The 12,986-nt window shown below is 42.5% G+C and overlaps 1 protein-coding gene and 1 long non-coding RNA gene across 7 annotated transcripts in view; one reads left to right on the top strand and one right to left on the bottom strand.

The window, feature by feature from the left end:
* Positions 1–12,986, top strand: part of LOC6494192 (cyclic nucleotide-gated cation channel beta-1) — a 62,603-nt gene that overhangs the window by 21,847 nt on the left and 27,770 nt on the right. For all 6 annotated transcript variants that reach the window (XM_044715644.1, XM_044715645.1, XM_032451233.2 and 3 more), the window contains exon 2: positions 6,304–6,569. In XM_044715644.1, coding sequence (XP_044571579.1) covers positions 6,350–6,569 — 220 coding nt within the window. In that variant the 5' untranslated portion in view covers positions 6,304–6,349. The remainder of the gene's footprint in view (positions 1–6,303; positions 6,570–12,986) is intronic.
* On the bottom strand, positions 186–1,553 carry LOC116654768. Its single transcript, XR_004309984.2, has 2 exons — positions 803–1,553; positions 186–749 (listed from the first exon to the last, which is right to left on the bottom strand). It is a non-coding gene; the product is annotated as an uncharacterized LOC116654768 (long non-coding RNA).

The following is a 12,986-nucleotide window of genomic DNA, read 5'->3' as shown; positions in this document are numbered from 1 at the left end:
CGCCCTGCGATTGGAAAAATTTAAACATTTTTGAATTTTTGAGTTTACTTGAATGATATGTCATTTCTTTTTATTATTAGAAACTTTATTTGTTGACATCTGATCAACGGATGGAAGTGAATTATCGAAAAGACCTTTCCTAGGAAAGACCATAAAGAATCGTCGATAAGTCGATAAGTTTTTTCCTAGGAAAGACCATAACGACCAAATGTATGTCATCGATTTTATCGATAAAAGATTTGAAGATTATTGGAAGAAGAGTAAACGGTTTAGAGCGCTCACTTCGCCGGCTTTGGTTGGATAACAATATCTTCGTAATCAAAATAGTGAATGTCGTACTCATATCGAAACAACCGCTCCATATACATGCCGAAAAAGAACCCCTCCAACCTAAATAGAGAGAAGATACGGTAGAACCCCTCGGAGGCGAACCTCTGGCTAAAAATCCACAGACAACCACGTTCAGGCAGTGAAGTCCAGAAATCGTATCCGTATGTATGTACTATCGGAGAAGCGTCGAAATCGCAGGGCGAGTGTGCGTATAAGAAATTAAATGGAATGGTCGGTTCCCATTCTTGTCGTCGTTGTCTGGGAATATGTATAACAACAGATTTTATAGCTGGCGAATCAAACTTGGTAATTTTCGGTGAAGTATCTTCGAGTGTGTTATTTTGGGTTGAGTTTTTCTTGCTGACCAGGGCACTAGGCTCTGAAGGAATGGGAATACTTCTCGAGTTCCCGGCGCACCACTAAAAACAGTGAATGGGTCAGTGCGCAGTAATACGGATTATAATCCACTTACCATTACAGCCAAAACCACAAAGAACAGTATTTTAGCCATGATTATTAGGTGTCATATGATTGTTATGATATATGTATATGAGATTGAGTTGATTCAGACATATGGCTCAATGCTTCTCCATTTAAAATATTAATGTGTATTTCGGAATGTATCACAATTATAATGCATTTAAAGAAATATCCTAAAGATCGGATGCGTTTAAAGGAGCTTTTTCCCGAACAGTTTAAATTAGAAGCGTACTCAAAAAGATGCAATTTATGTAAACAGTTTTGTTGGCTCTACTATTTATTTAAGGATGAAGTCATAGGTGTGCGGATCGGTTATACTGTTCGTAATACTGGCCGAAAAGGAACGCCCCCATCTTGTAGACTCGGTAATGACCCTCATTCATGTATCGATTGTTGTAAAACCAGATGCAATGGTTGGGAAAGGCGAAGACTTAGCTCCTGGCGCCCCTCGAGTCCATGTCGCAGGGTGAATGCTTTGTTTCCATCGGCATGAAAGGGGCACTATCGGCCTGCCGCTTGATGTGTCTGAGCTGGACGACATCAATGGCGGAGTGTGACAATAACTTGTCGTTGTCACTTGCCGTCCTGTATCCTGCAACTACGAGTATAAACGCATTCCATCTTTGACTTTGCCAATAAAGTGAAATATCCTTTCGCAATCTGCTCACTCGCTCCAATCCTTTCTGGCATCCTTGCTAGGCTGGCATATATTTTTGTACGCTGTGCCAGCAAAATTTGTTGCAGACAACCGCTCTGCACTGGAAGAAATCTCTTCATTAAGAAAACTGAAAATAAAGAACAAAAGCTGCCTAGTATTGCATACTTTTTGGGAGTGCAGAGCCTCCACTCCACTGCAGTGGACTGCTATTGCAACTGCATGTGCAGGTTACACATTTTTTTCGTTCTTTCTTGCGTCCAAGTTGTTTTTCATTTTCATTTTCATTTTGTTTTTCTTTTTTTCCCGCTTTTCCCGATTTTCGCACGAAACGCCGCGACCCTTTTGTTTATTTGCGCTCTGCCGAATCACAAAAACTGTAGCGCCATCAGTGCCGGGTTCCGGAGGTTAAGGATATAAAAAAGGGTGGAGTACGGGTGGACTGAAGACTAGCAGGATGCGGGCACCTTGCACAAAGACGAGGGCCGCCGTGCTGGGACGAACTAAAGCGCAGCTAACAAAATGTTTATATGCCACGGGGGCCCGCGAAAGGCGAGCGGGGCTCGTGGAAGGGTGGTGAAAAATGGGCGAGATCCTTATTCCTGGCTGGCTTACTGCTCACGTATGTGCAGTTATAAATTGCAGCTTGTGCACCATGTTGCCCGGTTTCCAAGATGCACCGGAATAACCACAGACTCCACACAAAGGCTGGCTTGAAACTTCCACAGATAGCTCAGCCCCAGATCGAAAATAATGCAAACGTGTGCAAAAGGGGCGGGTACTCGTAATAGAATTACCTAAAAGCCAAAAACTGTGGCTAAAATTAAATATTTGCGGCCAGCGGCAATACCAATACGAATACCTACCTATGAAATACCTACATTAGAATAGGATAAAAATTCCAAACGCTCAATTATAAATTTTATGGCAACAAGGGACCACACCGATAATTGCAACAATAAAATGCATATAAAAACGGTGGACGGGCGAGGGGAGAGCTGGGATTGAAATTGATATGAGATTAAAGTGCAATAATAACACACGAGAGAAAATAAAAGAAATAAGCAAATGAAGGGGCGATCCAGAGCAAATGCAGCTGCATTAATTTGCATGGAAAATGTGGCAACGAGTCGAGGCTGAAATAATTGCACGAATGAGTGGCTGAAGGGGTGCTCTGGCGGGTGGATGGTGGACGGTGAGTGGACACTGGTGCGGGGAGGGTATCAAGTGGCGGCCGGGCGGCTGGTAGCCGCTATTTGCGGCATATTGATGACACAGGCGAGGCACAACGAATTTAGTTCAATGCAAAATGCATAGTAATTGGAAACCCTTTTCACCTTTCGAATTAAAGCCAATTTTCAACTCTATTCGGTCCCTGATGTGTCCGATATCGCATGTTACCACTTGAATTGTTTTGTTCTCGAATTATTACTGTCTGTTTTACCATTATTCTTACTTTCATTTAAGTACTTGTTTTTAAAGTTAGAGAAAAGAATCCCTCTGTAAAAGGATCCGTCAGGAAAATTGAAAAAATATCTTGGTTTTGGTGCAGAATGGTGGGGAATCGAACTAGAAATCGTTTGAGGTATTCCGCTCAAGAATCGGATAAGAATTGGCAAAGATATACCCTTCCTACTGGATCATATATGGATATCCTGGATTTTGCAAGGGGTTCCATCATGAAAATTGAAAAAATATCGATGAAAAATTTTGCTCCCAGGTTTTGATGCAGAATGGTGGGGAATCGAACTAGAAATCGTTTGAGGTATTCCGCTCAAGAATCTGATGCGAATTAGCAAAGTTATATACATCATTCTGGCCCATGTAGGAATATCCTGGATTTTGCAACATTTTTGAAAAGAAAAATTGGTTCGTTCTTCCAAAGAGCCTCTACCATAAAGAAAATATTAGCTTTTATATTCGAAATTGAAATAGTCGTTGTTACATGTCTAAAAAAATAATCAGATGCAATTCTTTGTGATTAGCTTGTTTGTCTCTCACCTGAGTGGCTCGGAGCTTTAATTAGATTATTCGTTGACAGAGAGAATGGATTCTTCTTTTCCTGAATGGGATTTTCCGACCTCTCCCTTCAACAATGGTAGCCTGCAATTAGGGGCGTCAATTGTGGTCGGCGCTTTCGGTGTCCGAGATCGCGTTCCATCAACTTGTCCCTGGCCATGGCAACTTGTCAGCTCGTCGCATCCCCAATCTCCTCCAGGCCGCTCCCCGCTCCAGAGTCTGGATGCTGTCAAATTCGTGTGACAAATGCGCACTTGGCTTAATCAAATGGAATATGCCCTGGGTAAGGGCATTATCACTTTTGGCATCAGCTTCGCATGCCTTTCATATAGCTTGGTTTTTTGTGCACATTTTTTGCCGTTTGCGGTCGTGTGCTTAGAATCGCGACTCTTGGCTCTAATTAGTAGCCTTTTTTCGTCCTCTCTGCGCTAGCTAGTGTCCTGGCAGTGTTTCGGGTGAGCGCGAGATTGATGGCTACTCGTTTTTTATGCACGGAGCTGTCGCTCGCCTTTGCAATGTGAGCAGGACAAATGAATTGGGGGCGAAGTGGGTGGTTTTGGGGATTATTTCGGAAGAGGGTTGCATTAATTAGCTAAAAAGAAAAGCTCATTACTTTTTGCTGATGCAGCTCGAATTGCACAAAAGGCAATTAAATGCTGTCAGCTTTGGAGCGGCAACATGGAGCGGCAAAAAACATCCTTCCATGTGACATGGAAATTGGTTTCTTATTTGTGCAGATATATGCATTTTCAATGGTATTTACCAGCATATATGTTATATTTATTAAGTCTATATGCATAACAGATGCGGTTGTAACAATATTGGCTAAGCTTTACTGCCAGAACGCGAATGCCACTAGGGAATGCTAGGAAAATTGTTTTTCCACCATCGATAGCCGGAATTACCATATATTCATAGAACAGGATAAAAAAAACTGGAGCTGCGTGGAGGACGAGACACAAATGCAATTTTTACTCCACCTTTTTGGGTTACTTTGCAACAAAAGCCCGAAAAGATGCTAAAAATTGCAACGGAATTGCAAATGCTGTTGACACTTGCACAATGCAAACAATTGCCTGAGATCTCAGAGTCCTTAGCTATATGAATTTTCTCTGTGTTTTCCCACTAGGACGACGCTGTCATAAAATGTCTTTGTTCCTTTTCCGTATTTTTTTTTTTGTTGGGGGGTTTTTGAGTTTGGTTTTTACTGGCAATTTTTGTGTTTACGTAGGTTTTGGCACCACTTGATTGCCTTTTGGGCTTTGCCCAGGAATAACTGGCAACTGGATAGGTGCCAGAGTGTTTCTCCAGTCTTGGGACCTCCAATAATTTTAATGGCCTTAGCATAATCGGGGGGAGAACCTGAAAAACGGATGTGTAATAAGTCAAGCACGAGCTCTTAAGCATCATCTCCGCCCCTAATTCCTAATCCGATATTGAATCTGGATTTCCCCGATCTGTGATTGTGCAACATCTGCAGTTGGTCCTCCAACTTGTACATATGTATGTATGTACGTATGCGATTGGCTTGCAGACTGCGGCCCATAAATCATATTTGTATTTGGATCTCGTTCGCCGCTTTCTTCCCACTTTGGAAATTTCCCGCAGCGCCGACAACATTCAATCAAAATGTTGCAAAATCCCACAAATTTGTTATTCGTCACGTATTCAAAAAGGAAGCTAGGATGTGTGTTACATATTTTTTTGTGGGCAAGTGGTGGAGGGTATTACGTATACGCCCAGTCAACTGGCATTTACCAAAAGAGTTTAAAGCCAGCGTAGTCATTTAAAGTGGCATAATATGTAAATATTGGAATAGAATAATATGCATTACCCACTCCACTGCCACATCCACATCCGAAGGATATGCCATCCCTCAGTTACCCAGCATATGTTGTACATTTGCCTGGAGAGACAACTTATCAAGTTTACACTCAACTGAATATTTAGAGACGTTGTTGAGTTGAGTTCCCCTCATTTCATTCAGCTTTTGGCCCTTTCGCTTTTTTCCTGCTGCGCATTGCTTATTAAATATTAAAATGATAAGGAAAAAGGACGAAGGCTGGAGTGGTAGTGGGAGGAGAGTCACAGGCCGTGTTTTTGGTATTCAGTGTGTATTTGGGGTTTCTGAATACTCGCGTCTATCATTTTCTGTTTGCTAGTGTCTTTTCAGCTAAGCGGCTTTACGATAAAATCCTAAAAAAAAAGAATACAAGCCACCGCAGAGCTCTTTTTTCGAATATTATTTAATGTGAGATCTGAAGAAGACGAATTTGCATTACAGGAAATAGTCAATGATTAAGTTGGCCTTAACGGATACTTAAACGCTCTTTTCAAGGGATTTTAGTTTCATGTTTAAGCCATTAAACGCAGCGTCATTACCCTATCCCCTCATATGCTAATATCTCCATTCATATTTTCCATGTCGCAATCATTCTGTGCGCAGTTCTCTTCTCTTTTTTGTGTTGCTTTGTGTTGTTTTGTGGCATTTCTTTAGTCTTGATTGCGAGCATTTGCATAATTTAAGAAGCTTCCCGTCTGTGGCGCTGTCTTGAGCTGGCAAAGCATGAAAATGAAAATTCCAAGCTCTCCAAGACGGAGGACCTCCTTGCCCCGGCCTCTGCCTTTCTGCGAAGAAATTATCATATTTTTTGAAGCTCCGTTCTATAAATTATTAACGAAATAAATAGCGAAGGCGCCCAGACGCTATGGGAATATTGAAAAAGTTTCGCATTTTCATTTACCATTTCTTTTCACAGTCAACAAAAATAAAATTTATAATTTTAACAATTTTGAATTTTAATTTATTTTAATTGCAGTGGCAAGAGGGGAGAGACCGGCGAACCAGCAACAATAATCGGGGGCATGTCCACAGCCAAAAGGCTGGTGCTCTCGCTACGTGGACGCAAAAATTCGCAAGGCAACTCGGCGACCTCCTCCACCCGGCTGGTATCCGCCGGCACCTCGCCCGGCCATGAGCTGGACGAAATAGCCGTGGTCTCCGGCACCGGATCCAGTAGCCATCATTTCTCCTATGGCGGCTGCATCGCCGCTGGGGATGCGCCATTGCCGCGCTACTCAACAGGTGAGTGTACCTTGAATTTCCAATTTCCGGTTCTATTCGAAACGGGCTCAAAAACAAAGTCTATCACCTGCCACAGAAGTTAAGTACCGCCACCAAAAAAATGTATACTCACCAATAGTTCCACTGCCAATGCCACTTTCACCTTTCACCAAAAAAAAAAAAAAACCTGACCTGACCTGCATGCCGGTAGTAAAAAAGAGTTTGTATCACCTCTCACCTTATACACTTTGGGATTTACTTAAAACTTATATCGGATGTTATATCTTAAATTCATGGGATACTATCTAAAATGTAGGGAACGATCTAAGCTCGAAAGGCGAAATCAGTTGTAGATTTAGGACTGGCTTTCCGGCCTGCTAAATTATGGAAATCTGGGGCCTAATGAAAGCGATGAAGATTTGATTTGACAAAAGCGCCTTAGCGAAGGCAAAGCAAACAAATAACCACCATCTTGGCCAGGCTAATGGCAGCTGTTGTGGGCCCTGCAGAATAAATCAATCAAATGACAAATATGCTTAGGCAATTGTCAAGCCAAGTAGCATTCGGCTCTCTCAGCTTTTAGCCCTCGCCCGGGTTTTGGCCTAATTTCATTCAGAGGTTGCGGTCGCACACACACTCTCCTATATGTATGTATGTTGTCTTAGCCAAAGCCACAAGGATACAACGGTCCTTCGTTAGTTTCCTTGTCACATTTTATAGGCCGCATATGTTGCAAGCATTTTTGCTTCTTCGGGTGACACGTTCCTCGCCTCGGCTTACAGTTAATTTTGAGTAAAATTCAATTTATCATTGAGCGGGGCATAAATCCGCATTTGGGCCACTTTGGCTCGTTACGGACAGGGAACACGGAATCGCAACCGGAGCGTAGATTTATTTCGGTCGATTCTGTTTCCCCAACACATAACATATATGTATGTATGTACATGTGCTATGTAGTATGTACAATATAGAAAGCAAACTGCTAACAATTTGTCAGCAATAGAACTTTGCTTTGCAGTGCATTTAATGGGATTTAATGCTGCACATCCTGGCCGTTTAGTGGAAGTTCTCTTGTTTATTGGTCGGAAGTGTAATTGACATTTATCGCCTACTCTATGGCAGTCAGTGTCTTGGCTTTAATGCCTGCTAGCCTGCCAACGCTTTAACGCTTTCCCGGTGACTTCGACCAGAAAAAAAAGAGTCCTGTGTGCGAGGGAGAAATATAGATAGACAGAGCCAGCAAGACCGATGCAAAAAGTTTTGTGCAACTTTTGCCACATTTTTTCCTCTCATCCTGTCCGCCCTGTCAATGCTTTTGCCAATTTTTAGTATATTGCTCTCGACCTTCTCCTCCTCCACCTCTATAATGTGTACATGGCACATACATATCATTCTGTGAGAGCCTGTTGACAAAGGCAATTTTGAACACGGCTTTGATCAAAGTTTTTGGGGCCTGGCAGCAGTAAATTAAATTTGACTTACATGCAAAATATATATGGAATAAAATAGGGGGGACCGAGAGAATAAATCGACCAAAAATGTTCTTTGTTAAAGCCGACAGAGGCGCTATTCTAGACTGTCTGCAAATTGAATTTTCGTTGCCTACATTTGAGGGCAGTGGATGATCAATAAAAAATAGAATTGCGAATAAAACGTTTTTCATATTCAATTTAATCGCTGTGTGTGTGTCGGTCTATTTTTTTTTATTTTTATTTTTAGACAAGGAATGCCTTTGTCCGAGTCACGTCTCACTGGAAATAGCCAAACGATATAGCCATCAACAATGACCGGCCGGGCTTTGGACCGTCTTTGTGTCTGTGTCTGTTTTGCTTTTGTCTCGTGTCCTGCAATAATTGAGCTTAGAGGGTCTTATGGCAGCTGCATCATTGATTTGCCACCCACCGGGTTGGGTCGGGACTAGTTTGAGGACACCCTTTTTCCTCCATTGTCCTTCTCTCTCAATCTTTCTCTGCCCATCGACCGATTGCCGGTCAAAGTTTTCGCAAAAGTTTCTCTTTTCGGTTTTTATTCTTTGTTGTTTTTAGTGTGTGTTGAATTTTTGCTTTTAGCCCAAACTCAAACCCGAAAAAGACTTCAGTGCCAGACATAGTTGAGTCGCTGGAAAACTTTTTCCATTTCGCCAACAGACATAGACAGAGAGCGAGGGGGCCACAGGACATTTTTAAAGTCCCTCTCTCTCGCACTTTCACCATGGAATATTGCGCATGTATAATTAGTTTTATTTACCACCTGGAACACAAATTTTAATTAGAATTTATGCGTCCTCCTCCAGGGGCCTCAGCTCTTGTTCCTAATCCTTCTCTGGTCTGCTACCGCTGCAAGTCCTTTGTCTTTTAAGCCGTCTTTGGCAGCAAGAAATCTTCGAGCAGCCATCACTGAACAAAATTTCGGAAAAATCTAACAAAAGTTTTCGTCGAAAAAGAAAAGATCTTGCAGTGTAACAGTTTTATAGCTTAGCCGAAGATTTTGTTTTCCAGCTAGCCATATGTAATACGAGTATTTCAATTATAAAAGCAATTTCCCACAGGCGGGAGAGGCGGGAGACAGGCAGGATCACAGGCAGGCAGGATGAGTTTCGATTACAATAAGCGTTTTAGCTTACCAATTATCTGCCCAAGTTGAGTCCCGAAGCTGAGAAGAGCTTAAAACTGGCAAAAAGGGGTATAGATTACCCTGAACTATTCACCTAACGTGCCTCGAATTTGGAAAAACACAAGGAATGCAAAAATAGTTGCTGCCACAGCACTTCAGGTTGCTGCCACAATGTTGCAGCTGGCAGCATGGCAGTATGGCTTGCCATTTTAATTGCCATTCGCGACGGCTTGGCTTGGATGCCACGTTGCGTACATGCCACGTTGTGTTGTCCCAAGTTGTCCACATTGTTGCCGCGTAGCTGAAGTGCTTGGGACAACTTTAGCATCGGCGAATGCTGCGTGCAACACAAAGGGCCACTTAAAGTTGGCGCTTTAAGCGCAAGCGCTTTCAGAAAAGGGGATTTGCTTTGAAGTGAGAATGAAAATGGAAAATGGTGGAATAGGGTGGGGTGTGGACCGGAGTGGCAAGTTTAAAGGTCGGCGCCAATGTAGTGGTAGTCTGTAATGCAATTACAAATGCAGGTGGGATAGCAGAAGCCGGAGCAGCGGCTTCAGCATCAGTTGAAGCGGCATTAGCTGGCATCCAGCCAGGTGTCATCCAAAGGGCGCTTCCCCATCTTCACTTTTTCCCCACGCTTCCCACGTCTCCGCTCTGAACAGAAATGGTTGACTTATCAACTAAAGTGCAGCATTAAAAACCCGAGCAAAAAGAAAATAGTAAAGCGTTCCGCCTTTTGCGCATTTGCAGGGCCATTGAGCTCCTTTCCCATGGCAGGACTCTTTGAGTGTGCATGACGCAGACAAAGGGCATTAGAAATGGTCAGATAAGGAGATATGCAAATGATTTGCAGCTTGGAGCGTGTGCGACTTAAGTTTAAATTACTATGGCTCCATTGGATGTTATTAAAAAAGAATACACTTTAATATGCTACTCAGGAAAAGTTCGGAATTGGATTTTACAGGGCATATGAGCTTCAATTATTATAATATTTTACAAATTTAGTTTATAAGGCTATAAAATATTAATGTCCGTGGAATGTAACTCAATTATTAAGAGCCACAAGGCGTATGAATAATTTAATCATTGTCTTTGAATATTAATTTGGGCTTTTCATAAAATTTTAACAACAATAAATAATGTATTTATTTAACAATTACTAAAATGATAAAAACTTTTGGCATAGCCTCTATACTGATTAGCCAACGGGGCGTATAAGTGATTTGTCACATATATCACTCATACGCAGTGTTGTTTGAACTTTTAAAGTTTCGGAACATTTCTTTCAATTGCCTTGAATACAAATGAAAGTGTTGGACCACATTCGCACACAGCTCACAGCTACGGACTGACATCAAACATTAAGCACTTAAGGCCATGAATCTGATTCTGGCTCAGAGCGACAGAGAGGGAGACTAAGTGTGAGGGAGAAGGACGGAGCTGGAACTGCGACATGCCGGGCATATCAATCACTTGCCCTCTGCCATTTCGCAGAGCATAAACCTATTATTTTCCAACCGCAACTTCCCCGGCAACCAGTCTCCCCCCAAATTCATCCTCCGATCTGGTTAGACTAAGCCTGCGGCAGTTCTAGTCATGTTTTTGCCAACTCCTCGGCAACAGCAGCGATGATAATTCGGTCAGTTCGGTGCTCGGTCTGTCCCCATACATATATGTATGTACATACATGTGTCGGGATGTGGGCCGGTTGGCAGGATTAACTTGCAGGGGATTAACAGCGCCAGTGACCGCAGACAGAGGCAGAAGCATATGGTGCGACGGGGATGCCAAGAGACAATGCAAGGAGCCAAACCGAAAATCTCTTTAATGTGTGACCTTCTTAGTGCCAAATATGCTTTTTGCTGTTTTCGGATAAAAAATAATGCTACACTGTGAGAAATAGAGCTCTTTTTCTTTGTAAAATTTCTATTGGAATTTTTTACCCAGTTTTAATAAAACATGGAAAGAAATACGATTTAAAATAGTAGAAAGGTTGGGAACTGCTTGGGACCAAACAACTATCAGCTCACCAAAAACAGTCTACACATTTTTCGGGTACACCCACCCCAAAAAGATTGAGCTCGGGGCAAAGTTTTTTAAAGGAGCAATTTGCTCCAGAATTTATGTGGTAATTACCAACGGTCGCGCTGCAGCAAATTAAGTTTTGCCAGCTGGCAGGGCGAGAAGGACACGACACGAGACATTTTGCTGGCCAACTAAGCGGATTACAATTTTATACTTTGCTCTTTCCTTTTCACTCACTCTCCATCTTTCTCTTTTTTTGGCTCCTATCCTGTATTTTTGTTATTTTTTTTTTTGTGGGATTTTTGGTCTGCGGCAAAATTTGCCTTTTTACAATGCGATAAGCGCAATTTAGACGACGGCCGAAAGAAAAGCAAGTGGGCGGAGAATAAACCGAATCATAAGCAGTTTGATCACGTAGCGTCTTAAAGCCGAACTGGTCCAGCAAAAAAAAAAGTAGAAAAGTTTTTGGCCGGAATGCAGCCTAATCGCATTCCGTCTGCCAATCAGCAAAATTTGCACCCAGCGTCCAAAAAAAAAAAATGGAGGAATCTTGGCAGCGTGGCTAGCGTAGAAAAGGATGCTGGCAAATGTTAACTGACCGAGCTCTCCACTGCATGTGTGTGATATGATTTCGACCAACGGTTATGGCCACAATTGAGTTACGACCCGAAATGAACTGGGCGAGTCTGCAAGTCCGAAAGTGACGAGTCCTTTCATTTCCTTATTTAACAGCCAGTGCTCCCCTCAAAGTTTCGCTGCGAAGTTCGAACAAATTATGAAATGAAAATTACCAAATGAAGTCGGTTTTTATGTTATTTGTCTGCGAATTGAACAATAAAAAGTTCAAAGTATTTTCATGATCCTTTTCAAGGGGAATTTCTTTATAAACCATAAGAAAATGCCAATATGCTTCCCCTAAAGGAGCGAAAGGACGAAAGCAGAGCTGAAATTGCTTGACATTAAATTCAATGCGATTAGGCCAGACAGGGAGCGAGAGGCTTCGATGATTTTGGGGGGATATTGAGTAAAAAGCCATCATTGATTGATAACATTCTGCAGGACACGTGGTACTGATGTGTGGGGGTTCCTTTGAGTGTGTGCACTTAAATTTGATATCCTTTGTGAGAAGGAGATGGGCCCTGCAGGACTCAAGGCATTCACTCTGCTTCCGAGTCCTGGCATTTCTTTGCTCTCGGCCAGCCCCCTTATTATACGTTCGTTAAGCTTTTTGCGCATTGTCCAGTCTCCGTCGTCCTGCAGGCCATTAATGCACAGGCTGAGCAGGACTCAGGCAGCCGCTCAGGACCTCCACCATGTGACCCAAATAGGTTTCGTTATAGGGCGTAATGGCATAATGACGGCAGCACTGTTGCAACAACATCAAGGGCCCCGGCCCAGGCCCCGACTCAAAGCAAACATGCGACCGAAAATTTCGACAAATTTCCCAGGACCCTCCCAGTAGCCTCACAACTCTGTGTGTCCTTCGTTCTTCAATCGACCACTTTAAAAAGTTGCCGCAAAATGAAATTGAAAAGTCAATACAATGTAATTGTTGTCCTTCTCTCCACCAACATTGTTGTCCTTGCTCCTGGTCCTGGTCCTGCTCCTGTTGTGGCTGTTGTTTTTGTTTATGGCCCAAGCCCTTTCGCCGCAGCCAGAGACGATGTTCATTCAATTTATTTGTAATTTTTTAACAATTTAACAGTTAAAAAACAAACCAAACACGAAACAAAACAAAAAGACGAGAAAGGGAAAAAGTCGAAAATAAACTTTTTCAACCAAGCCAGGACAAAAATATAT

Source organism: Drosophila ananassae, chromosome 3L, assembly GCF_017639315.1.
Source record: "Drosophila ananassae strain 14024-0371.13 chromosome 3L, ASM1763931v2, whole genome shotgun sequence".
In the NCBI taxonomy this organism is placed as follows: Eukaryota; Metazoa; Arthropoda; class Insecta; order Diptera; family Drosophilidae; genus Drosophila; species Drosophila ananassae.
Note: the sequence above shows the minus strand (reverse complement) of the source record. Positions and strands in the feature narration are given on the sequence as shown.